The 27,303-nt window shown below is 44.1% G+C and overlaps 1 protein-coding gene across 1 annotated transcript in view; it reads left to right on the top strand.

Moving 5' to 3' along the window:
- LINGO2 (leucine rich repeat and Ig domain containing 2) overlaps window positions 1-24,482 on the top strand; it is a 165,584-nt gene extending 141,102 nt beyond the window's left edge. The window contains exon 2 of the mRNA XM_035141194.3: window positions 21,202-24,482. Within this exon, the coding sequence (XP_034997085.1) occupies window positions 21,238-23,058 (1,821 nt within the window). The 5' untranslated portion in view covers window positions 21,202-21,237 and the 3' untranslated portion in view covers window positions 23,059-24,482. The remainder of the gene's footprint in view (window positions 1-21,201) is intronic.
- The last annotated feature ends 2,821 nt before the right edge of the window (window positions 24,483-27,303 follow it).

Below are 27,303 nucleotides of genomic sequence, written 5' to 3'. Positions count from 1 at the left end.
CAAGAACAGGAGGACAGTGGGATGATGTGACAGTACATAATGGGATGCTTACAGAATCTGCCTCTGCTGGGTTTCTGTATTAGTTCTGAGATTACCTTTGCCTGGAATGTTTAATGTTGGAATCAGTGAGTCTTCCAAATTTGTTTTTCTGAAACATAGACTTAGAGGCAAACTACAGTAGATGTGTTAAATGTACCATTAGCAACTGCATCCTTGTTTAAACATTTCAACAGCAGGGGTGTGTTGATTTTAATCCCCCCCCCCTACAGTCATGATGACTCCCCCCAACCCACTGCTATCAGCCTTCAGAAGAAGAATCGGCACCACAGAGTTGAGAGAGGAAGTAGAAGAGGAATATCACTCATTCTCACTTATTCTTTCTACTTCCTAGTTTTCCAAGCTAAGGTCAGCACCCAAACACAAAGGAGTGTTGCTGGTAGGAGAGGAAGGAAGGAAAGGTGCTTACTTGTTTGTCCTGGTCTCTGGGAGTCTGTGCTTGTTTTGTTTTTTCATCTCTCTCTCTCTCTCTCTCTCCCCCCCCCAGTATCTATCTGCTTCTCCTTTGCCTTGATGGAGTCTGAGCAGGGGCAGACTGTGGTAATCATTTGTAATATGGTGCCCTGTGTGAGGCCAAAATTTGACACCCCCAAATGGATCTTCTCAATTGTGGATCTTCTCAATTTTGTACACCCTTGGCTCAGCACCTTGTGTGGTGTAACCGTCTGCACAACCAGGGCCAACTTTACCCGGGGGGCAAGGGGTGCGGGGCACCTGGGTGATGAATTCTGGGGGGGCGCCCAGCGCCTGGCACTGAAGCTGCCTAAGCTCTTAACTATCTACCTGTTGTGAAACAATAAATAATTTTGATCAAGCTAGAAAAACAAAATACATATATACCTAGGTATTACCGAAATGTATACCTACTGTTTCACTAAAGGACTTTCGACTTTGTGCGCTCATTTACCAAAGACGTGCCACATGCCAACGGCGGCGCTTGTCATTCACAACGGCGGCACTTGTCAGACTCAATGACAGTGCTTGTCATTCTCAACGGCGCCATGCACACAAAATTAACTCTTACATCAAAATATTATGTTACGTATTGTAATGAACTGCTATGCGGCAGTGGGGTCAGCGGAACCTTTGACATGACTGATGTTTCTCCTAAGTAGGTGCCTAAACACTAGGTAGAAGTTTAAGTGTGGTGGTGGTGTATACTTAAGTATAAGCGTATTGTAAATAAACGAGCAAATAAAAAAGTTTGTTTCTTTCCCCTCCCTTCTTTTGTAAACAAGCGACAAGGCGTAAGCGTGGTGTCTGACATAAGCATAAGAAAAGTTAATTTGGGGGCTAAACTAAATTTGGGGGCACTGGGTGGATCTTTGCACCCCAGTGGCACAGCGCTGTGCGCCACTCTAAATTGGGCGCTGCCCTGAGGTCTGTATTGTTTGTTTCTGCTCTTGCCCTGCCTCCCTCCTAGCACTGAAGAAGCACAAACACAGAGGCCATGAGCAAGCCGCAGGTGCTCCCCAATAATTAGTTCAGCATTGTCTGAATGGCAGCAGTGGTTCAGCCTTTCCTGGATGTAAGGGTGACTCCCTACAGGGAGCCAGCCCCCATCATCCTGACGTCTACCTCATCAAGTACAGAGAGCACAAGTACAGAGAGCAGAGAGCAGAGTACAGAGAAGCAGCCAGAGGGGGAGGGAGAGACTCGGAGGAGGAGAGAAATCAGAGGGAGGAACAATGGGAAAGATCGGGGGCAAAGGGATGCAGGCAGGTGCCCAGGGATGTTGGAGAGCCAGGGCACCAACCACTCAGGAAGCTGAGAGGGCATTGCTCCTTCCGGCGCAAGAAGTAAGGAGAGCGCCGCAACGCAGGTCTAGGGGGTGGTGTTTTGGGGTGCCCTGACTACTTTGCTGGCATAGGAACAGACGTACGCCATTGCCGGATTCTGATTCGGGGTGAGAGGTCATGTTTTAAGCTGTCTCTACACTGTAAATAATTAGCACAATAAATGTCTTTGAAGACAAACTGGACTCAGGCGGAATTACTCTAGAGTAGCCACGACGACCCTCTGACACCACCTCTACTCAAATAAGCTAGGAACCGGACCTCTGCATGCTTGTGCTCTGCCAATGACTAACAGCCATCTTATGCAAGCCCACTGGAATGAATGGGATCCTGAGGAGGCTGAAGAGAGTGAGCTTGTGTCTTTTGGATTAAAGCTGGTTCCTTGTCTGAGCTGCTTGCAGGCGCGATTGATTGCAGACCTCAGCGCATGGCAGAGAGCTCTGTTGGATCACATGGTCTGAGAGGGAGCACTTACCGCTGCGGGGAAGCCAGGCTGAATGCAGAAGTGAGTTGAGGGAGGAGTTAGCAGCTTCCGGGAGCTCGCAAAAAGGACTCACAAACAGGGGCATTTAGTGGGGGAGTTTGATGGGGGGCCTGGAGTGCTGTGCCTAGGATCAAGGGGCGTGGAAGGTGAAGGAGCTGGTTCAGTGACCTGCAACACCTGTGCCATGTTTGTTTTCTTGCTGGAGAATGTGCAAGAGTACACTTGCAGCAGAGTACAGAGCAGCATTCAGGCCACCCTAATGTAAACTTCTAGCTATGCCACTCTGTGCTATGGCAAAGTGAAGTATGAAAAACAAAATATTGCCTTGGGCACCAGTAGCACTGGCATAGGTACTACCACACAAACTGTCCAAACCATTTGGAAATCTGGACCAAAGTCTCGGTAGCCACATGGTGAACCAGCCACATGGGTGCAATTTTCAATAGTAACAACAGTGAGAGCTTTTTCATTAAAATAGCATTCCTACTGCCTTTCAGTTCTAAGTAAAGCCATTACAGAGATGATAATGCAGAGAAAGCAACTGAAAGCTATAAACGAGGGGAGAAAATTGCCAGGATTATTAAGCGAGAAGCGAAATCTGTGAAGCAGGAAGATTGCAGGAAGGCTGTTCCAGGTAGCCCAAGGTGCAAACCAATGTCTTTTCCACCACCAATGCCAAATTGTGTGTAGGGAAAAAGAAGAAGCTGGAAGAAGATCAGAGACTCATCTATTTTAATCTGTCCCTTCTTACCTGTCCATGTGTTCTTTCATTAGAGGTGTATGTAAATCCCAAATTATACTGTTCAGTCAAATTAACATCCAAGTTCTGAAGGGAACTGGATTCAGAATTCATCCTGCCATTTTTGTCTGGTCGTCGTCATCCCTCCAAATCACCAAGCCAGCAACTTGGTTCTTTCCTCCATGCAATCAACTGACAAAAATGTGTCACTAATTTTTTTTAAAAAAAATATTTCGGTTTGCCCTTTCTAGAAAAGGGACAAATATGCTTAGAATCTTCCAGTCATTTTCTTCCACCCATGAGCAAGCCAGTGACGATGCTCTGAATGGATCAGGGTGGTTATCCTGAGGACTTTGTTTTGTGCCTCAAAATGCTTAACCAGTTCCGGGAACAGCAAATTGATTTCTAAAGAGAATCGGTAGAGTGGAAGTTCCTCACCTATCTCCAACAAGCACTGCCTTCTGGTTCAGGTGTGTCTCATTCCACACACCTCACTTTTCTCTGGATTAGCAACTGTGGCAAACTGTTGCTCTCTAAAGGGCTGAATCTGGGCCACCAGTTGCCACTCCCTATGATACTAACAACCTCTCAATCGTGAGAGCTCTCTGGAGGCCTAGGACAATATCCCATTCTCTCAATAAACTCTTATGATATTCACAGAATGCCCAACTAAGCAGCAAAGCAAAAGGTATTTTCATATAAATGGACATAAATGTATAGCCAACAGAATGTAAATTCAGTTGAAGAAATCATTCCTTCTTTATTTTACCCATGCATACAAATTAGTGTGAAAAACTGGAGGTTGTTCACAGCATGGACATCAACATTTGCACTTGCTAATGCTTGTAGATCAAGCTGCTATTCAAGGCACAGGAATAGGAGCAGGTTATAATTTTAAAAAATGGCAGCTTCTGGTGGTGTTTGGTTTTTTGTTTTTTGTTTTTTGGTCATATCACAAGCTACGTAGCTTAACAGCTCCCCTGCCGTAGGGCTCTTCTTGAAAATGAACCTTTTTATTTTTCAGAAACTGAGTTTACAGGCTTTGGCATTCCTTATCCTTCATTCCCTCAAAAGTCCACCCATTCGTACATCCAGCGATCTCCCTCTCAGTTCTGGAAATGAGTGAACAAAGTAAATCATTTTTGGGAGCAGAAATAAGAAAGTGTCAAAGAAGAAAAGGGGGGAACCTTGTTCTCACTCAGTCGACTGGAATTGTGTAAATAGCTTCAACTCCACGTTTATTGGCTGGTAGAGCCGAAGGAAAAATTTCTTGTATGTGGCAGATAACTCAGGTGGGTGCGGTGGAAGTGGGGGGGGGAGTTCTTTGTTCCTTCTTTTGAAACGGGGAGGGGGAAACAAAAATGTGCAGGCCTACCACATTTTATGCCGCACCTGGAATCTTTCCATTCAACAGTAATTAGTGAGATACGGTATCTTGATAGCCCTTCAGGTGTTTGATTCTCACTCTTTTTATTCCCACACCAGCTGCTTTCAGTAATGAGAAGAGTTCTAGTCAGCTCTTCGCTCTTCCCCCCCTCTCCCCCCTCCTTTCATTTCAAATGCTAGCGAATTCTCCATTGAGTGGCATTACAGCACATTTTTTATACACCTAGGCCAAGCCAAAATTAGCACTGTGGGGATGAAGAAAAGTGGGACGAGGTGGAAGCAATATTATATGCATCTGATTAATGCACGGTAATTCACAAATTTTGGAATTCATGGGGGAATTTGCCAAGCTGTAAATTTCCAAAGTGGCGTCTCAGGTTTCAGCTGGTCAGCCACCATATAGGGAAATCTGCACAGTGCTTTGGTTTGGCAGTACTGCCTGCAGCGGGGAACAGACCAAACATGATGGCTTTGATAAATCCTATTTTGTAAGCAACAGTACATCAATTACCATTTATGGTTCAGAACTGAAAGCTTTGTGAGCTGCTCAGGTGCACGAGTTTGGGGGGGTTGTTGTTTTGTTTTTCCCCTCGCTGAGATTATTGGAGGGTTTATGGCTTCCCATTAACATTTAGCATGAGTTAGTTCAAAGGTGACAGAATCTGTACTGTATATTTGATGGAGACAGAATAGACTTCTCAAAAGGGAAGTCCTGGGTTGACTGCTTTGTTCACTGATGCTGTTTTAAAAAAGGAGGCCTGAACAGAAAAAAGCCAATGGAATTCTGGGCTGCATCAATAGGAGTATAGCATCTAGATCAGGCATCCCCAAACTTCGGCCCTCCAGATGTTTTGGACTACAATTCCCATCATCCCTGACCACTGGTCCCGTTAGCTAGGGGTCATGGGAGTTGTAGGCCAAAACATCTGGAGGGCCGCAGTTTGGGGATGCCTGATCTAGATCAAGGGAAGTAATAGTGCCACTGTATTCTGCTCTGGTCAGACCTCACCTGGAGTACTGTGTCCAGTTCTGGGCACCACAGTTCAGGAAGGATACTGACAAACTGGAACACGTCCAGAGGACGGCAACCAAAATGGTCAAAGGCCTGGAAACGATGCCTTATGAGGAACAGCTTGGGGAGCTGGGTATGTTTAGCCTGGAGAAGGGAAGGTTAAGGGGTGATATGATAGCCATGTTCAAATATATTAAAGGATGCCATATAGAGGAGGGAGAAAGGTTGTTTTCTGCTGCTCCAGAGAAGCGGACACGGAGCAATGGATTCACATTACAAGAAATAAGATTCCATCTAAACATTATTAGGAAGAACTTCCTGACAGTAAGAGCTGTTTGGCAGTGGAATTTTCTGCCAAGGAGTGTGGTGGAGTCTCCTTCTTTGGAGGTATTTAAGCAGAGGCTTGACAGCCATCTGTCAGGAATGCTTTGATGGTGTTTCCTGCTTGGCAGGGGGTTGGACTGGATGGCCCTTGTGGTCTCTTCCAACTCTATGATTCTTTGATTCTATGATTCTATGACTTAAAACCAACCCTGGTGTGGCATTAAGAGGAGAAATATAATTGCTCCTCTTTTCAGATTGCATGTTGTGTCTCTTGATCTATCACTCCTGCAGCCAATTGGAAGCTGTGCCTTGGTTCCCGAACGTTTTGGAAGTCGGACGGACTTCCAGAATGGATTCTGTTCAACTTCCAAGGTACAACTGTAGCTAGAATTGCCTATGACCGGTTTCATCTGGTAAAACACCTTTGGGCGTTTCTGGACCAGGATAGCCTTACCACTGGGTTATTTGTAATGTGTTATATGGAGCAATGCTCTTGAGCTTGACCCCAAAACATGCAGCTAGTGCAAAATGCAGTGGCTCAACTGCTCTCTAGGGTTCAGGCTCAGTCACCGAGCACAACTAAGTCCTGAAAGGTGGGGTGGGATTTGGATCCTCTCCAATGGAATCTATTTCAATTGCGTCATAGCTCTGACTCAGAAACAACTCAGCATGAAAAAGCGGAGCCCCTTTATAAATAAGTAGGAAAAGATGATTTGTGGAACGTGCCCAAAGATTGAAGAAAACTGGCTTGAATCACATTCCATATTTTGCTTATTGTCCTTTTTTTTCTTTGCTTGGGAACAGCAAGAAAAATTGTAATAATTAGGGCTAAGTGAGGACACAGCCCCGAGGGAAAATGTCAATTACCAAGTAATTACAATCATCCACACTCAATATACTCAAATAAATAGTCATTGATCCCTGTGCTTACTTGCCATGTTTGTCACTGACAGCCTATGAGCTTTCAGGTTTGTGAATTGCTAATTGTTTAGACTGAGTTTTATGTGAATGGCTTTGGAGATAATTGACACACGGTGCCTTTTGGAACTTGATCACTAGGGGTCCAAGCCATGGAGTTTAACATATGAGTCTTTCACCGTAGGAAATTAAGTCATAAAACTTGCTCTTAATAATGCTGCTAGCACAGCGTCTTTGCTAGCAGTGTGGAGGGGGCATGACCTAACCAACCAAGGGGTTGAACTCTGGCAAGCAAATGGGCGGTCATCGGGGACGGGCAGTTTGAGAGCAGATATATACCTGAGCATTAAGCTGTTCAGCCTGAGGAGGAGTTGAGGTAGAATCAAAAGCTGTATAGCAGTAGTTGAAATCATACTAATCCCTTGAATAAGTACCACTGAGCTGAATGCTGCAATATGTCCCACTAGCCATCTGGAGAAGTGGCACTGCGGTGCAGCAAAGCCAGGAGCTCCCTGTTCTAGCAAGTTACTAACTGTAAGGCATTTAAGGCCTTCTGCTATTTGATAACAACCTGTTCAAACCCCCTAATTTGAAGGTCCATGGAGAAATGCTTGCTCAATATTGTTTTGACTTTTGGAAGCAATGTCCTTTCTTGGATGCCAGTCTGTGATAGATATGTGATTATATTCTTCAACCATTTTGAGCACCGCCTTGGACCATATTTATGAATGCACACATCATAGTCCTGTTCTGGCAGGAGATTGCAACCTGAGAGCCAGTGTTGTACAACCTGAGAGCCAGTGTGGTGTAGTGGTTAAGAGCAGTAGACTCGTAATCTGGTGAACCGGGTTCATGTCTCTGCTCCTCCACATGCAGCTGCTGGGTGACCTTGAGCTCGTCACACTTCTTTGAAGTCTCTCAGCCTCACTCACCTCACAGAGTGTTTGTTGTGGGGGAGGAAGGGAAAGGAGAATGTTGGCTGCTTTGAGACTCCTTCGGATAGCGATAAAGCGGGATATCAAATCCAAACTCTCCCTCCTTCTTCTTCTTCTTCTTCTTCTTCTTCTTCTTCTTCTTCTTCTTCTTCTTCTTCTTCTTCTTCTTCTTCTTCGGCTTGCATGTTGGCCCCACCTCCAAATTCCTATTTCTGCTCACCCCACCCATGCACATACTTAGACTGTTCCTGCAGGATACAGACTCTTAATCTCAGGATCGTGGTTTTGTGCTCCATGTTAGGCAAAAAGGTTTCTGCAGTGCATAGGGTTTGACTAGCTGACCCTTGTAAGTAAGTAAGTACCGGTAAGTAGGTAAGTAATTTTTTATTTATACCCTGCCTCCCCGGCCAAGACCAGGGTCAGGGCAGCTAACATCAAATATCAAATACATTAATCACAATCAAACAATTGATTAAAATACAGCTTAAAAATTAGAATCAGGGTAAAATTAAATGACTGCCCATGAATTACAACCATAGGGGTAAGGAACCTCAAGTATTCATCAGGGCCAACTATCCATGTTGGTTGTTGGACCCACATGAGCCAATAAAAGGGCCAAAGAGGTAAGTTACAGGGTCCCATAGAGGGGGGTCAAACTGGGCCCGGACCGAAAGCCAGGCGGAACAGCTCCATCTTGCAGGCCCTGCAGGATGTCAAGTCCCGCAGGGCCCTAGTCTCCCGTGATAGAGCGTTCCACCAGGCTGGGGCCAAAGCCGAGAAGGCTCTGGCCCTGGTTGAGGTCCCTTCCAACTGTACAGTGGTACCTCTGGTTATGAACTTAATTCGTTTCAGAGGTCCGTTCTTAACCCGAAACCATTCTTAACCTGAGGTACCACTTTAGCTAATGAGGCCTCTTGCTGCCACCGTGCCGTCGCCACACAATTTCTGTTCTCATCCTGAGGTAAAGTGCTTAACCCAAGGTACTACTTCTGGGTTAGCAGAGTCTGTAACCTGAAGCGTCTGTAACCTGAGGTGTTTGTACCCCGAGGTACCACTGTACAATCCTGTGACTCTATGAAAATCAGGAAACCTCACAGCCACAAGGAGACTTCAAAGCACATTCAACTAAATGCACTTACAGTGCAATCCAATCTGAAGATCTGCCAGGTTTTGAGAGTCTGGACTCAGCTGATCTTGGTTGCCTTAAAGTTGTTATTTTTATAATGTCCTCTGAAGGTCCCTACAAGGGCCCAAGTCCCATTTGAATCCTTATCAACAACTCCAGCACTGGGAATGTTGAGAAAAAGGAAAGCATTAAAAATAAATAAATTTGGAACAGTTTCAGGGTAGCCAAAAGGAAAATGGGAGCTATGTTGTTCAGTATATTCAGAACTAACCAAATCAAGGACCACTGCCCCCTTTAAGAGGGAAACTTGCCAATGTAAAAGGGTATAGCAATTGATTGACCTCATTTGTGTACTCCAGCTCCGCAGTTAGCTAAGCACTCACCCAATGGGAAGACGCAATTTATTTGAAGCAGGCCTGAACAACTTTGTGACCCACCCAGCCAAACCCAGCCCACTAACCTTGGGTTGCGATCTGCCCCAGGGCATCAGCAAATCTCCTCATTTTACTGCCTGTCAAAGAAAGATGGTGAAATATGGAGTGAAACTTGTTAAACACCTGCCAGGCCATAATGCATGTCTGATGGGTTGCATCCAGTTTGGTAGGTCACAGGTTTGGAACAATCAGGACACCTGACACCATCGCTCAAGCGCCCCTGTGATTTGTAGGTCTGCTGGAGGTGAGCAAGCTGGCGTTTAAATTCTTCAACTTCCAACCATCCACAAATAATTTCAGAGACGCTTTTGTGCCTGTTAACTGTTTGTGCAGTCTGTTAAGGACTTCATAAATGTGCAATGCTGTGCCAGATCTTAATGCATGAACCAGAAAACAAATCGGATGGTGACAGTTTCACATGCTCTCCATCTTCCCCCAGTGTGATACAGTCAGCAGCGCCCGGGGGGGGGGGGGGGAGGTCAACAGCTTTCTTCCTGTGAAATACACAGGAGGTTCTGCTTTGACAGTTCAAAGGAAGGGTGTCCCTAGTGAGCGTGTGTTTTGTCTTGACTGACAGAATTGCTACACAGACTTACTGACAGAACAGCTGCTAACATGCTTGTCCAGGTTGGGGGGGGGGAGAGAATCCACATAGCTGATGGGATTGATGGCCAGAATCCAAAAAGTCACACGAGTTTTGCAAGCCCTGTGCAGCTTTGTGTTTCTCAAACACCAGCCCAGCCATGCCTCATAACAAGCCATTTTTAAAACTGAAGGGAGATACTGCAGCAGTTTCATTTATTCATAGAATCATAGAATTGTAAAGTTGGAAAGGACCCCAAGGGTCATCTAGTCCAACCTCCTGCGATGCAGGAATCTTAGCTAAAGCATCCATGACAGGTGGCCATCCAACCTCTCCTTAAAAACCTCCAAGGAAGGAGAGTCCACCACCTCCCAGGGAGAAAATTCTGGCAGCTCCTACTGACTGAAAGTTCTAGATTTAGGTAGGTAGCCGTGTTGGTCCGACACAGTCAAAATAATATTTTTGGTCATCTGCATACTATCCCTTGCTTTTTCCTGTAGGACTAATTGCAGTTGTTAACAGTCGTCAACAGGTTTACCATACCCATTGAGTCAATCACCCATCTCCTACTACCATTCTGAGAAAAACCCCACCCTACCCTCCCACTATATATAAAAGGGTCTGGTGACTTCTGTTTCAGTGTATCTGAAGACATGTGCATGCATACGAAAGCTTATACTCAGAACAAACTTAGTTGGTCTCCAAGGTGCTACTGGACATTTTGTTTGTTTGTTTGTTTGTTTGTTTGTTTGTTTGTTTGTTTGTCAGAAAGTTGTTCTTGATTTTTAGTTGGAATCTCCTTTCTTCTAAATTGAGGCAATTGGTTCTGGTCCTGCTCTCCAGAGCAGGAGAAAACAAGCTTGCTCCTTCTCCCATGTGACATCCCTTAAGATAGTTGAAGGTGGCTATTCTTGCTCCTCTCAATCTCTCCTTTCCCAGGCTAAACATACCCAGCTCTTTCATTTTTTTTCTTATTTATTTATTGGTTTAAAAATTAACTTTATTTCTTATTAAAAACATCAACAAATCATAACCAACAGACAAACACAAACCAAAAGGAAATTATAACAAATCATATTAAATCACATCATAATAATTTCCCCCCCAACTCATAACAAACAAACTAATACATACAAAAGCAAAATTCTAACAAATCATATCAGATCATATCAGATCAAATCATAAGGAGAGAAGAAAAGAAGAAGAAGAAAAGGGACAAAAAAGAAGAAGAGAAAGAAAAATGTGAAAAGAAATAAAAGAATAAAAATCAACTTCCAAGCATTTTAATATTGGTTCCCTTTCAATATATAACATTTACCCAGCTCTTTCAACTGCTCCTCATAAGGATTTCAGGGAGAGAATGTGTCCAGGTAGGCTAGGAGAGACCCTTGTCTGAAACGCTGAAAAGTCATTGCCAATCAGTGTGGACAATATTATTGGACCACTGATCTGACTCGGTATAAGGCAGTTTCCTATGTTCTTATGTACTGCTTCATTTTCTTTTCCCCCAACCAACCAAAATCAACCATGCATGGGTATGTGGCACTGTTTCTCATATATATCTTCTAGGAGTCGCTGCTTCCCTGTAATAGCCTTGCTAAATGTTCATAAGCAGAAATGACTTTCGTAAGTGCTAAAATGCCTGCCTTAGCATTAGAGGTGATTTATTGCTTTTAATTTGCTTCAACTTCAAATGCCCTAAACTAAAATTGCCCTCCGTGGTAGAACTTAGCCTTTCTTTTTAACGGTTTGGCAAATCATAGCATCTATAAACGTTAATGCACACCCTTCCTACTAGCCTGTAACACAGGCAAACCAACAGAGCATACCTCTTAATGTACATATATTTCCCTGCAGATCTATTAAAGGGGAGGAAAAAGCTTTCCTGAAAATAAGTAATTCAGAATTGCAAATACACCCACACCCACACACTATAACAGGCTAGGGTAGGATTTGGCCAAATCTTGGGGTGCTGAATAAAGGACAGAAGGGGACACAGACTGACATAATATATGCAAATGTATAAATAATTATTAAAATATGAATAGAAATACAACACATTTCACCTGTACGCTTACTCAGACTGCTATCCAGGTGTTAAATGTTGTTGGGAAACTTAATGGCCCTGATCTCCCTTCCTGTGCTTCTTTATCTCTAATTTGGACTTGGAGACCCTCACTTTTCACAGTGAGATGCAAGCACATTAATATTCCAGACCTATGTTGGTTGCAAATTCAACAGAGCCTGGAAGCTACAGCAAGTTTACATGGGTGGTCCCGAATTCAAAATGTTTGTGTTATATTGCCATAGGGATGCACAAAAAAGCATCCAGTTTAGCAGCAAAGTATTTCATTGAGGCATTCATTCATTCAGGCATAGGGATCATTCCTGGGACCAACCCCAATGTGTACTTAACAATATAAGGACTGCATTGCTGGATCAAACCAATCACTGGAAGGACAAATCCTGAAGCTGAGGCTCCAATACTTTGGCCACCTCTTGAGAAGAGAAGACTCCCTGGAAAAGTCCCTGATGTTGGGAAAGATGGAGGGCACTAGGAGAAGGGGGCGACAGAGGATGAGATGGTTGGACAGTGTTCTCAAAACTGCGGGAGGCAGTGGAAGACAGGAGTGCCTGACGTGCTCTGGTCCATGGGGTCACAAAGAGTCGGACACAACTAAACGACTAAACAACAGCAAAGCTATTACTTAGGATATCTTAGCTTAATATGCCAAATTACACACATGCCTTTTGCCCATTCACTCATCCCCTTCTCCCTTAACAGTGTACCCAAAATGCAGAAGTTTGCAGTTAACCATAGTTTCCCATGCCATCTGCACCAGGAAACCTAAAAGGTAAAGGTAAAGGACCCCTGGATGGTTAAGTCCAAAGGCAACTATGGGGTTGCGGCACTCATCTCGCTTTCAGGCCGAAGGATCTGGCGTTTGTCCACAGACAGCTTTCCGGGTCATGTAGCCAGCATGACTAAACCACTTCTGGCACAACAGGACACTGTGACAGAAACCAGAGCGCACGGAAACGCCGTTTACCTTCCCGACGCAGCGGTACCTATTTATCTACTTGCACTGGTGTGCTTTCGAACAGCTAGGGTGGCAGGAGCTGGAACAGAGCAACGGGAGCTCACTCCGTCGCAGGGATTCAAACTGCCCACATTCTGATCGGCAAGCCCAAGAGGCTCAATGGTTTAGACCACAGTGCTACTCGTGTCCGAGGAAACCAAAGCCCACTTCAGTCCATGATATGAAAACCTTATGGTTCTGAACCTGGTCACCATAGTTTCCTAGTTCACAGGGAATTGGAGACTTCCACGTTTCATTCAGGCACATCACAAAAGGAAGAGAGACCTGGCAGTGGTCATGGACCAAAGGTCTGTGCATATCTCTGCTATTTATTTATTTTTATTAATAGTTTATTTCAGTGTTCTGCCCCCAGCCATAAATCTGCCAGCTTCCACAGCCTAACTTCTCCTTTCATGCCAACAGCGCCCGGCCCCTCCTATTCGTAAGTGCCACAGATTGTTCCTTTTTCAACTTTTTACCTGCAGCCAATATTTCCCCAAACCTCCCACTCTGATCCATTTGCTTTTTTAAAAACTGTATTCTCAGGCCTCCTACTGGTTTGTGGTTTTTCCAGTTAATTTATTCAAATGGTGTTAATTAGTGCAGCAACGAAGAACAAACAAAACAGTCATTGCTGGTACACATTTCCCGTATTCCGACTCCTGCTGTTTCCCACACTGATGTTCAGTATAAAAATAATGCATATGTATACAGAGGAGCTGAAAGGATTCTCAATATCTCTGCAAAGCCAAACAATGAAATATTGAACAGCAGTCAAAATGAGAGTATATATCTTATGGCATTAGATTGTAAAGTTTTTACAAAGAGGATTTAGGACCTTCCCCTTACATTTTATATACTTGCACCAGTCAGTTTGTGGGGCACAGTAGCCATCTCTCTTAACAACACAGAAATGGGGTGGGGTGTGGGGCACCCAACTGGGATTGAGATGGTCAGCAGGAGAGACAAAGGATTCTGCAGTGCTAGGGATTTCACATTAAATGCTTTTATTAAATCCTACATTCCATCTCCAGCTGTTTCCCACACTGACTTATAATTATAAAAATAACTGATGCTCATAAAGGAAACATGCAAGCAGTCTTTTTATGTGTTCACAGATCCCAACAATGCAGTTTTCCTCAATGAGCAGGACTGTACACTGTACCCAGCATTCATGCTGAGAATAAAAGTAGAGAAATCAATCCAATTCTTCTTCTTCTTTTCTTTTTCTTTAAAAAAGGAAAAGAAAAAATAGGAAGTTGTTATGTTGGCCTGGAAAATGGGACAGATGAAATCACACCCCTATGCCCCCAAACCTAGTGTTGGAGCTTGTGGAGGTCATAAATTTGAGTGCTCTGCCCTAAGTAGGATCTCACTTGAAGCTACAATTTTTAATGGACCGGGTAAACCTTTCCTCCTTTACAGGGTCTCCTTAGATTCAAAACTAGCAGAAAGCTAGTCAGGATCTTCTGTGTGCATGCAGTTTAAATTGCCACAGTCCATCAATGGACACATCTTATGTATCTTCAGAATCCCTCCTACACAATACTTTTGAGTGGAGGAAATTCATACATTTATCCATGAGTCATCAATAAGTGATCAAGAACAGTGGCGGAGCTTCATACTCCGGCACTGGGGGGCGGAGAGCAGGCGGAGATCATATTCTGAGGCCCTCCTTCATGTGCCTCCTCCTCCAGAGTTCCAGAGGGTGAAAACACAAGAACGGGGCCTTCTCTGCAGTGGCTCCCCGTATGTGGAATGCTCTCTGCAGGGAAGTTCACCTGGCACCTTCATTGTACACTTTTAGGTGCCAGGCAAAAATGTTCCTTTTTAACTAGGCCTTTGGTTGAGCTGATTGACATCCTATGCCCTTTTAAAATGTGGCTCTTGGGCGGGGGGTTTTTGATTTTATTTTGATTATATATATATTGTGGTTTTTGTTGAACTTTTCTGTGAACCGCTGAGATCTCCAAGTATAGGACAGTATATAAATTCAATTAACAACAACAGGAACAGGAACTATAGAGGCAAACTAGACAACCAAACAACAACAACAACAACTATAGAGGAAAACTAGACAACCAGAATTTCAGATGCTCTCGCTTCAGCAATGTAATTGTCTTTGAGAGTCACTGCCTGTTATTCTGGTCTGACTCGGCATAAACCTTTATAGCACGGCAGTTTAGACCATAGCTTGGGAGAATGCCAGAGATAGGGTTTGGCATGCCGTAACATAGATTTACTATCCAAAAGAAATATCAATGGCCTTGTTGGGATAAGTAGTGCCAAATTTCCCCTCTGGCTGCTGCTGAACCACTAACATCACATAAACAGAGATTCAGAGCAGCTATACTTTTTCTGTAAACATTCTGCATTTCAAAGAATCAGAGGACAAATGCCAAAAGAGGTCTCAGGTCCTAGTGAGATCAAACAGAATGGTTAGCTAATCACTAAAAAACAGCTTTGTACATTGTTCAGCAGTGGCACTAACCCTCATGTTAGGTCTTGCACTCAAACAGCATATAAACTAACGGAAATATAATCTCTATTAGTGTGTATAAATGTATATAGGTGGAGCAAGACAGACTTTCACTTTGAAATCGTTAATCTGGAAGCGCATCTTTCCCAACTGGGAGAGGGGGATGAAAAATTGGCAAGAATACTTTCTGAGCATTCAAACAATTGATTTAGGGTTGTTCTAGAGGTGACTTTAAGCAAGTCTTTGAATCCCATGCTTGGGGTCTCTTTCCTAAAACTACTTGCTGTCTGCTGACTCCCCAGGGCTCCGCTGGTCAAGATGTAGCCTGTTTCTTCCTCGATTCTGCATAAGATTTAGAGTGAATTCGGAGAATGAAGCTATTAAATTCATAATGCGATCTCTGGAAAAAAGACTGGAACAAAGGGAAAAGGAAGGTCCTAGAGGAGGAGATTGGGACACTAACACAACAGAAAACAACAGGAAAATGAATTTGAACATATGGAACTAGGCATTAATTAAAGGGGGGAAATATGGAATATTATTCCTATATGTGACCACAGTGGAAAATAATAATAATATGGGCATGGATGGAAGACTTTATGGAGGAATGGTGGCAGGAATTAATGGAGGTAAAGTTAATTACTACTAATAATAACAATTTGGGAATCCCTCTTGGACTTTCTGTAGGAAGAAGAAATGAATGATTTTGAGACACTTTGACTTAAAAGCAATATGGTTTAAGAAAAAGTGGAGAAGATGGATATTAACATGGACTGCATGTCTTAAATAATCTTTTTATTATGTAACCAGCAGATAGAAAAAAACAGAAGCTTCCAATTTTTCATCTCTGTTTCTTTTCCCTTCTATTTTCCTCTCTTCTTTTCCTATTCCCTCCCCACCACCACCACTTTTCCTTCTTGTTTCTTTTATTCTACTTGTTCTGTTTGTGTTGCATTGTGATAAACTTTAATAAAGACTCGATTAAGGTCAAAGCAGAAACTATGCTAGGACCGCCCCGCCCCCCCAAGCCCATTTCAACTGAGGAGTCCAATGCCTCCTGCTCCTTTGCATAGAGCTGGCATGCTCTTTGCCCAGTGGTGCATAGAGCATGCCAGCTGGGAGGGTAAATGCTCACCTGCAGGCTGAGCATTGGTCCCCATTCTTGAGAAAGGAGCAGAGCTTCTTAGAGGTTGATCATATGGTGAAGACCCCTCTTGAGGTCTTAGTTTACCTCCAGCTTTCAGTCCTCTTTGGACAGCCAATCAACTCATGTTAAAGCAAATAGGAGGCGGACCAGAGGTGCGCTGCCGAGACTTTTGCTCTTTGTTGCCCCCCCTTTTCCCACTCCATGAGTTTGTGGTGGAGGTCTAAAGTGGGGCAGGGTCTATATTTAGTACTCCACATAGATCTCCTTGCCACAATCCCTTAAAGGACTAAGTAGAATCTGACTTAGTTGAATCTGACTTCCACAAGCACAATGCATCTTCCCTTCTGTCTCCCCTGACCCCAATACACCCCTGCATTTGGGGGAAATCCAGAGCAGATTTGGAGGGGGGAGCACAGGGAAAGAAGAGTGAGACATTCCAGTGTCCTCACAGTTCTGTGCATGCAATGATTTAGTTGGTTGGTTATAGCCCTCAAAAAACCCTTTACAGAGTAACCGCCGAGACCACATAACACCGGTCTTGAAAGATCTACATTGTCCCCCAGCACGTTTCCAAGCACAATTCAAAGTGTTGGTGCTGACCTTTAAAGCCCTAAATGGCCTCGGTCCAGTTTACCTGAAGGAGCGTCTCCACCCCCATCGTTCAGTGCCGAGGGCCTTCTGGCAGTTCCCTCGTTGCGAGAAGCCAAGTTACAGGGAACCAGTCAGAGGGTCTTCTTGGTAGTGGCACCCACCCTGTGGAATGCCCTCCCACCAGATGTCAAAGAGAAAAACATCTACCAGACTTTTAGAAGACATCTAAAAGTTTAGGGAAGGTTTTAATGTTTAACAGACCATTGTTTTTAATATTTTGTGGGAAGCCGCCCAGAGTGGCTGGGGAAACCCAGACAGATGGGCGGCGTATAAATAATAATAATAATAATAATAATAAATAATAATAATAACCCTAACTACATCTATGCAGAAATAAGTCCTACTGAATTCAAAGGGGACTTACTCCTGCGTAAACAGGGTTAGGATTACAGCCCCAATTATCTGTTTTCTTGGTTGCAAGCCTGTGCTCTTTACGGTTAGGAACCATGGTAAGCATTAATTCCCCACTTTTAACCCAAACTAGCTACAGTAAAGAACTCCTTCCTGTCATCTTTTATCATCAACTTCACACTACTTAGGAGAGTTCTTTTGTTGGCGGTGGTGTAATGTACTGTAGATATCTGCAGTCAAGCTTTTCACACTTTTGCAACTAAAATGAGTGCTCCAGGGGGTGGGTGGGGGGTGCTCGTCTTCCTCTGAACCTGTTTACTTTCGACTTCATATATTAGATGGATGAGATAGGAAATGAATTCCCTGCACGGAAGGAATATCAGTACGAAAGCGCTACCCTCTCAGGCTGCGTTCCAAAAGTAATGATCAGAGTGGCGGAGAGCTCCTTTCATCAGAAGCCCCAAATCACAGGGCCTGATAGGTTTTCAGTGGTAACTTAATTCCTAATGAAGTGAAGTTTAGCTTGGTGAGTTTTTGGCACAGCTGGACACCGGTAGCAATTCTTTGGCTTCCAAAGCTTTAGCTGAAGAAAGGAGGGGGGGGGGCTTAAATGAGTCTCAGCAGTCTGTTCTTCTCAGACAGTGCTGAAATCTCACAGGGTCACATAACAAAGAGGAGGCTTCATTCCATTCCCAGGCTAGATCAGAGTGCCACCACACAACCTGCCACACATTATTAGCCTCGTCTTAGAAGATGCCCAGGAGGAGAATCAAAGAGCTGGACAAGTCAAGGTAGAGGCATGTTCCCGCAGTTATGAGAGGCAGTTTACACCATAATGGGATATAATTGCCTTTCAAAGATGGCTCACTGCTACCAAAATTAACCTTTGGGCAAAGGGGATGGCCAGTCCATTGAGTTTCAGGCAGAAGCAAATCCTACACCTTTCCCAGCCAGTCCAGGACAAGGAGAGCCAGTGTGGTGTAGTGGTTAAGAGCAGTAGACTCGTAATCTGGGGGACCGGGTTCGCGTCTCCGCTCCTCCACATGCAGCTGGGCTAGTCACACTCCTCTGAAGTCTCTCAGCCTCACCCACCTCACAGAGTGTTTGTTGTGGGGGAGGAAGGGAAAGGAGATTGTTAGCCGTTTTGAGACTCCTTCGGGTAGTGATAAAGCAGGATATCAAATCCAAATTCCTCTTCTTCTTCTTTCCCCAATGAAATGAGACAGTTCCTCAAAACCTTCATCTTCAGTTGACACAACTAGAGCTCGATGTGTCAGAAGTTCTCACTCACTTAGCTTTCACTTTCTTTCTCTCTCTCTCTCTCTCCCTCTCTCTCTCTCTCCCCCACCCCCTTTTATAACCCTCTTTCTCTTCTTATGCTAGACTATTCTATCCCACGTGCTTGCAACAATTGGCTGATGGCCTCATGATACCCTTGCTACCTGCTAGCTACACATGATACCTTGCTTAAAATATATTTGTGAGCATTTGCAAATGCCGTGATCCCATTGTGGTGGCCCTAAAGTCAACTGGATGCTTTTAAGTGATAAATATTGATTGAATCGTGTGCTAGATTTCCTTGTGATCTTTTATTTTAATAACCTGTGTATAATAATAATGCACATGTGCAGCATACCCTCCAAAATTCCTCAGATGAAAATAGGGACATTTCTCACTCCCCTCCAACGAACCCTCCTTGACCCCCCCATTTTTATCCCCCACCCCACAGAGCACTTTCTATCTGAAGAAGGGTGAGTGCTATTACCCCTACACCAACAAGACGCAGGCCCTCCACCATCTTGAGAAAATCCCTAAATCCCAATTTTATTTAATTTTATTCTCTGGTAGATTTGCAAAAAGAAAAACACACACCAATAAATAAATTAATAAATTTTAGAAAGGGGCGAAATTAGGTGTGGACACACAAAGCATTTCTAAAAATAAATCCAGACTTCTTGTGCTCTGCTCTCCCTTTCTTCCTGCCTAGGGCGGTCCTGCCCTCTGTCTGCCCCTCAGAGCCAGAACATCATGCAAGGCTGGGTCTTGGTGGCGACAACCTCTCCTCTTCCTCACCTGCTCTCCACCAGCTACTACAAATTGCCCAAGGGAGGAGGTTATACTGTAAACCCCCCCAAAAAAAAAAATCCCCTGTGTTGCAAAACAGAACAATCTGAACAACATCAAGCAACACATAGACTAATAATATATTGACAATATTTATATAACACTATCAAACTGTTTCAAAATTCATAAACAGAAGACATGTAATATGTGCAGGGAGTCACACGCTAGTAAGAGTCAAAACAAAATGAGCTTTCGTGTGCGTACACATGAAAGCTCATACCAATGACAAACTTAGTTGGTCTCTAAGGTGCTATTGGAAGGATTTTTTTTAATTTTGTTTCGACTACGTCAGACCAACACGGCTACCTACCTGTAACTAATAAGAGTCAAGTAACTATACCATAGGGACCCACTGAGCCTAGGGCTTGCTGATCAGAAGGTCGGCGGTTCAAATCCCTGTGACGGGGTGAGCTCCCGTTGCTTGGTCCCAGCTCCTGCCAACCTAGCAGTTCGAAAGCATGTCAAAGTGCAAGTAGATAAATAGGAACCGCTACAGCGGGAAGGTAAACGGCGTTTCCATGTGCTGCTCTGGTTTGCCAGAAGCAGCTTTGTCATGCTGGCCACATGACCTGGAAGCTATACGCCGGCTCCCTCGGCCAATAATGCGAGATGAGCGCGCAACCCCAGAGTCGGTCACGACTGGACCTAATGGTCAGGGGTCCCTTTACCGTTACCTTTTAACTATTCCATAAGCAGAATGATTAGAATGGTATGTCACTATAAAGAATCGCTGAAATTGAGGCTGAAGGCCTTTCCACAGTAAATATATCCAAAATGTAGTCGAGAGTGAGCTGGAGCACAGTGGAGCTATAAGAACAGCCAGGGGTGGAGCAAGGGGGTGCGGGCCACCCCGGGTGTCACCACTGAGGGGGGGTGACAAAATGCCAGGTGGCACTCACCATGGGGTCTGCAGTGCGCCCAAGCTCAGTTCCGGCACCTCTCGGGTGGGTGCATTTGCCATTAAAAGAGAACAAGGGAGTAAATGATTTATACTTGTTCTATTAAACATTGTGTTCGTTTTCTCCAGTATAATCCAATCTTTTACCCATAGTAAACATTATGCCTAGAATAAAAAATGTAAAGTATGTCTATGATTTGGAAAAGAGAAGAGATAAAAGAAATACAAGGAATGATACATTTGGAGAATGCAAAGATAAAGGTGGAAATAGAGATTCAAAGAAGTCGAATTGTGGTGGAGGGAAGCTGTGGGTGTGGGGGAGAGTATTATATGATAAGTATGTAATATTTCCTTTAAATGTTTTTGGATTGTTTTCAATCTTTTTTCTTTCTTTCTTTCTTTCTTTCTTTCTTTCTTTCTTTCTTTCTTTCTTTTGTTGTTTTGTTTTTTTCTGTACTATTTACTTAAACAAAATAAATAAATAAATAAAAATTTGGGGGGGGGGTTAAATAAAAGAGAACAAGGGAAAACTGTACGTATGTGCTTGGGAATACAGGTTCATAAGCTTTGTTGCAGTTGTTTTAACTGAAAATGAATGGGATTTGCCTTAGCGTGAGACTCTCCTTAAACTAAGCTAACTCTCCGTTTTCTTCTTCTCTTCCCCTCTGTCTTGGCAGGCCTGTGACGGAGGATTAGAAAACATCAGTGGAGTCATGCTTCACACAGCCATATCATGCTGGCAGCCATTTCTAGGTCTGGCTGTGTTGCTAATTTTCATGGGCTCCACCATAGGCTGCCCGGCCCGCTGTGAGTGCTCAGCACAGAACAAGTCTGTCAGCTGTCACCGGAGGCGCCTGATTGCCATCCCCGAGGGCATCCCCATTGAGACGAAAATCCTGGATCTTAGCAAGAACAGGCTGAAAAGTGTCAACCCGGAGGAGTTCACAGCTTTCCCTCTGCTGGAGGAGATAGATCTCAGCGACAACATCGTTGCCAACGTCGAGCCCGGAGCCTTTAACAACCTGTTTAACTTGCGCTCCTTGCGCCTGAAAGGGAACCGTCTGAAGCTGGTCCCTTTAGGGGTCTTCACCGGGCTGTCAAACTTAACAAAGCTAGATATCAGCGAGAACAAGATTGTCATTCTGCTGGACTACATGTTCCAGGATCTGCACAACCTCAAGTCCCTTGAGGTTGGGGATAACGATCTGGTTTATATCTCTCACAGGGCCTTCAGCGGACTGCTCAGCTTGGAGCAGCTGACTCTGGAAAAATGCAACCTAACAGCTGTACCAACAGAAGCCCTTTCTCACCTTCACAACCTCATCAGCCTACACCTGAGACATCTCAATATTAACCTTTTGCCTGCATATGCCTTCAAGAGATTGTTCCACCTGAAAAACCTAGAAATAGACTATTGGCCTATGCTGGACATGATCCCTATCAACAGCCTGTATGGCTTGAACCTCACCTCTCTCTCCATCACCAATACCAACCTGTCCACCGTCCCTTATTCTGCTCTGAAGCACCTGGTTTACTTGACCCACCTGAATCTCTCCTACAACCCCATTAGCACCATTGAGTCGGACATGCTTGCCGATGTGGTGCGCCTCCAAGAGCTCCACATAGTTGGGGCCCAGTTGCGTACCATCGAACCCCACGCATTCCAAGGACTCCGGTTCCTCCGGGTGCTGAATGTGTCCCAAAACCTGTTGGAAACCATTGAAGAGAACGCATTCCACTCCACCAAAGCCCTGGAAATCCTCTGCATAAGCAACAACCCGCTGGCTTGCGACTGCCGCTTGCTTTGGATTTTACAAAGGCAGCCCACGCTGCAGTTTGGGGGCCAGCAGCCGATGTGCGCCGGCCCGGACAGCGTCAGAGAGAGGCCCTTCAAAGACTTCCACAGCACCGCCCTTTCTTTCTACTTCACCTGCAAGAAGCCCAGGATACGCGACAAGAAGCTGCAATACCTGGTGATCGAGGAAGGCCAAACGGTGCAGCTGCAGTGCAGTGCAGACGGCGACCCTCAGCCCACCGTCGCCTGGCTGACGCCGCGACGGAGACTGGTCACCACAAAATCGAATGGGAGAGCTACGGTGCTGGGAGACGGCACCCTGGAGATCCGGTTTGCCCAAGATCAAGACAGCGGGATCTATGTTTGTGTGGCCAGCAACGCTGCTGGGAACGACACCTTGTCAGCCACCCTCACCGTCAAAGGGTTTGCCTCCGATCGTTTCCTTTATGCCAACAGGACTCCTATGTACATGACAGATTCCAATGACACCAGCTCCAATGGAACCAATATGAATACATTTTCCCTGGACCTTAAGACAATACTGGTGTCGACAGCTATGGGGTGCTTCACGTTCCTCGGGGTGGTTTTATTTTGTTTCTTACTACTTTTTGTGTGGAGCCGAGGGAAAGGCAAGCATAAAACCAACATTGACCTCGAGTACGTCCCCCGTAAGAACAATGGTGCGGTTGTGGAAGGGGAGGTCCCGGGACCACGCAGGTTCAATATGAAAATGATTTGATGGTTGTGTGCTGCTAGAATTATTAATTCTTCCCCCCCTCCCCTCTCCTGTGGCATTCTGGCCAATCCAACAAGCTTGGTATCTAGGAATTGCCATGCTAGAGGCTCTCGGCCGTCGCAGTGTCAAACGGTACATGGAAGCCAGGAAGACTATCTGAGGTTGTACAGCAAAGCCTCTTGTTTTGAGGCTGCGTGTGTGTGTGTTAGGGCTTTTTTTGCAGAGTTGGCATACAGTACTAATTGTTTGCATTGCAAATTTTTTGCCATTCTGAGGATCTCAGTAACAAACTGTCGGCTCATGTTCACGGACAAGTGTTCAAAACATTTTCTACCACTACAAAAATAAAAAATAAAGGGAAAAAAACCCTACAGTGTAGGATTTACATATTTAAAGAGAGAGAGAGAGAGAGAGAGACGTTTGTCTACAACATAACTCTGCAGTGAAATTTGTATCTATAGATCTCATTTGCTAAATCCTCGCATCATACATACCTTCTAGTTGATTCGACACCACAAGATTAATGTATTACTGTATTTTTTTTAATATACATATTTAACTGTGTACATTTTAAAGCAATACAAATGAGATGTTTTTGTTCCTTCCACAGTAACTGACCCAAGTGTGATGTCACTTGTTCCATAACTACAGCCAAATTCCCAAATCAGACCTCTGTAGTCACCAATGAAAGATGCTGTGGCTTGTGCCTAACCTTACATCAAAGACCAGAGAGAAACTGTCGAGGCAGGCAGAATTTACTGTGTCCCCCTTGCTCTTCTCTTTATGGAAAGAAAGGCATGTGCCTACTTTTGATATAGAATGGAATATTTTTTTAAAGTATCTGTGAGATCACGTTGGACCCGTTTACTTTAAGAGTCCAAGGTCCAACTTCCTAGTCATGGTTGGCACCAACACTGGCAAATTAACTCCACTCTACTCCCCCCTCTGTTTTACTTTCTTATCCATTGTTAAAATGTCAGTGTGCTGGAAGAAAGAACCAGGTTAATTCAGTCTGCCATATTTCTAGGGAAGTGCCATCAGAGTTTTATTTATGGATGAGAACGCCGCTCAACAAAAGCCCTTCCCCACTCAATAGCCTCCACAAGGCCAAATTACTGCCAAACTTCAAGCCACTGTCCATTTTGTATTTACAAGAAACACCGGGCTGATCTATACAGTCCTTTGCTGCTGTTTTTATCATTATTATTATTCTCACAGAAATGACCCCTGGCAGCCTGATCGTGTGAAGAACAAAACCCTAGAGGCACCATTTCAGACTCCAGGATGGTGTAAGAGCAGAGAGATTGCTTGCAAAAAGACATGTCATATATTAAATATAAGAAAACCCAATGTATTTTAAGAGCATTTCTTGTGTGTGTTTTTAATACCTCACAATAACTTGTATGCCAGTTACACAACACAAGACCAAAAAAAAAAAATGCACATGATGTGGAAAGGTGGTTGTGTTTTTGGCATACATTTTAATCGATTATATAAGCAGTAAGATGGCTCCAGTGAGGTACAGGTACTCCTGAGAATCATCGGATCTGAAAATGGCTGCCATCTATGAAGAAGAGCCCTGGTGGGAAAGAATAAATTGGGAACTGGCGGTAGGCAAAGTTATACTATGCAGGGAGTTCTGTGGCCATAGTGCTTCTAAAAAGAACTCCCCGCTTCTTGAAAACTGCTGTGAAACAGACACACCTGTCACAGCTTCACAGCACTCTCTTTTCCCAATTGCATCCCTGAGGTCAAGCGTGCAAGTAAAACAGCAGGGCAAATATTACTGTGTGAACTGGCTGTCCTAAAGGTAAAAGCAAAAATCCATGAATGTCTATCCCTCGGTTCCTCTTTATAATTTGATGATTGCTTTAACTGTTCCTGTTGCCATTTTTGTACTTTGGTTGTCTTGTCTTTATCCACGATGAGAGTGAATACATTGTGGGCAGGAGATGACTGCAGACTGGGAATAGTTACTTGCTAGTGCTGTTGTTGTTTCCCCTCTCGAGATTTTGCAAAAGGGGCTGGGGGAGTTGGACTGCTATCGCAATGTGATAGGATACTGGTATGACAAATTGAGGTGCTGGAGAATCTGATTCTTGTTGACCATCCCAACTATCTAGTTCAGAGGCAGAGGACCTCTAGCTAGGGTTGCCAGACTCAATAGTGGACAGGACTTCTGTGCTTTTAATTGCCCTGCTCTTTTCTGAGTCTGGAAACCTTAAAGAGAAACCAGCAGACTCTTTGTTTAATTTCCAAGCAAAGGGTCTTCTGGTTTCTCTTTAAGGTTTCCAGACTCAGAAGAGAGCAGGGCAATTAAAGGCACAGAAGTGCTGTCCTCTATTGAGTCTGGCAACCCTACCTCTAGCCCTTTCGATGTTGCTGGACTACAGCTTCCATCATCCCTGGCCATTGGCCATGCTGTCTGCAACTTGTGTAAGTTGGAGTCCAACAGGATCAGGAAGTTACAGAAAAGATTTCTCAATTCCCTGGAACACATCTATAGAATAACAATATCCTCCCCCCAAATCTGATCTCTCAATGAATGTAAGAAGCCTAACAAGTCATATTGCCTACAGTTGAGATTTCAAGGATGTTTTAAGGGATTTAAGGGATCAACCACACACACACACACACACACACACACACAATCCATGGGATTTTGAAGGCAATAATATAGGTTGAGTCATTTCATTTACAGCTTTGTATTCAAATCAAGGTAGGGGCATTTATATAAATTTTCTCAACATCAATAGATGGTATGTTCAACCCCATCATTTAGTATAAAAACAGCATATACCGTATACCTATATTACACTTTGTGCAGTTGTATTTGCAAAATTCCTTTTACATCCCAACCTAGTATATTCACGATGATGCAGCATGCTCTTACGTTATGGCGTGGTGGTGGAAAGGGCCAGGGGTGGGCAACTTTAATGTGGGAAGCAATCATGCTATTGGTCCTTCCCACATAGTCTTAAGAGTATGAGAGCACCACGGGGAAACAGCCATGAGGGAACAGTAACTATTCTACTTGTATAATGTAAGAACGAGCCATTAGGCCCAATTCACACAGAAGAGCAGATTGACAGCTGCTTATCTGAAACTTCTCCCCACACTTCTCAGGGATCATTTAGATAACAGCACTACAGCTGGGTCTTCCACAGCTGATCACCCAGCAAAGAAGGACCAGGACAGCCAGGAAGGAAAGAGCTGTCTAATTGGCCCCACCTAGAAGGTGCCTGTATCCAGGAGTTCTTGGAGCAGGGTGGGAAGATGTCCATGGAGAAAACTCCACCCACACCCTTGTTGAGTTAGTGTGACTTGCCCTTAAGAGTGGCTCTGGACATTGGGAGAAGGTTGACAGGATGCACACACAATTCACGCTTCTTATTTCTCTGTTTCCTCTCAAAAACGTCAAACTGGAATTTGAACCTCTGAGCTCCAGAGTTCATGCATTTCACTGCAAGGGGAGGTACAGGAGGAGAATCAGGGAAAATGGAAGTGTGCTATATTGTGCTTCCTCTCCTGCTCCTCCATGAAATGGCTTCCAGGATTGGCCACCAGTCTTTTAGGTCCTGACTTTTCAGTGAGCCCCCACAGTGAAGCAAATATCTGATGGAATGTATGCATCGGGGCAACAGGTCTCTTTCAATGTCTTGTTGGATTCTGTGTTTGCTGCTTACATAACAAATATATGTGGCATCAGAGAGTAAGTAGAGGACTCCAGAGCTTGCCTTTGTGAGCAATGGGTGTGTTTTTTCCCCTCCCCAGAAACCTTTGGTATCCTTCTATGCTTTTAAGACATTGTGGAATTTTAACAATGCTAAATGACTCTGAAATAAACATGCTGATGAATGAGAGGTGAATTTCAAGACTAACCTGGCAGGGTTTCTGTAATTCTATTGTACGTTCATATAGATAACTAATATAAGCAAGACAAAAGGAAAAGATAGCTATTTGGAGATATTTCATTTACTTCTCCCTTGTAATTATCATTAGCCACTAATGACCCCTTTCTCTCTCTTTTTAGTGACAATGCCTTTACTGACTACAAACAATAAAGTTATTTTTTTCCCTTAAATTCTGTTTAAGGCAAGCTTACTCAAATCCAAATGGAATATCTATTTTCTCTACTTTTAAATTGCATTGAAAAGAGGGAGAAAGAAACAATAGGATAAAAGAGAAGCTGTGTCAGTAAAAAAAAACACCACATGCATAATTGTTGAACCACACAAGATAATGCCT

This window comes from Zootoca vivipara, chromosome 15 (genome assembly GCF_965207765.1).
Source record: "Zootoca vivipara chromosome 15, rZooViv2.hap1.1, whole genome shotgun sequence".
Classification (NCBI taxonomy): Eukaryota; Metazoa; Chordata; class Lepidosauria; order Squamata; family Lacertidae; genus Zootoca; species Zootoca vivipara.
The sequence above is the reverse complement of the archived record's forward strand: the minus strand, read 5'-3'. Positions and strand labels throughout refer to the sequence as shown.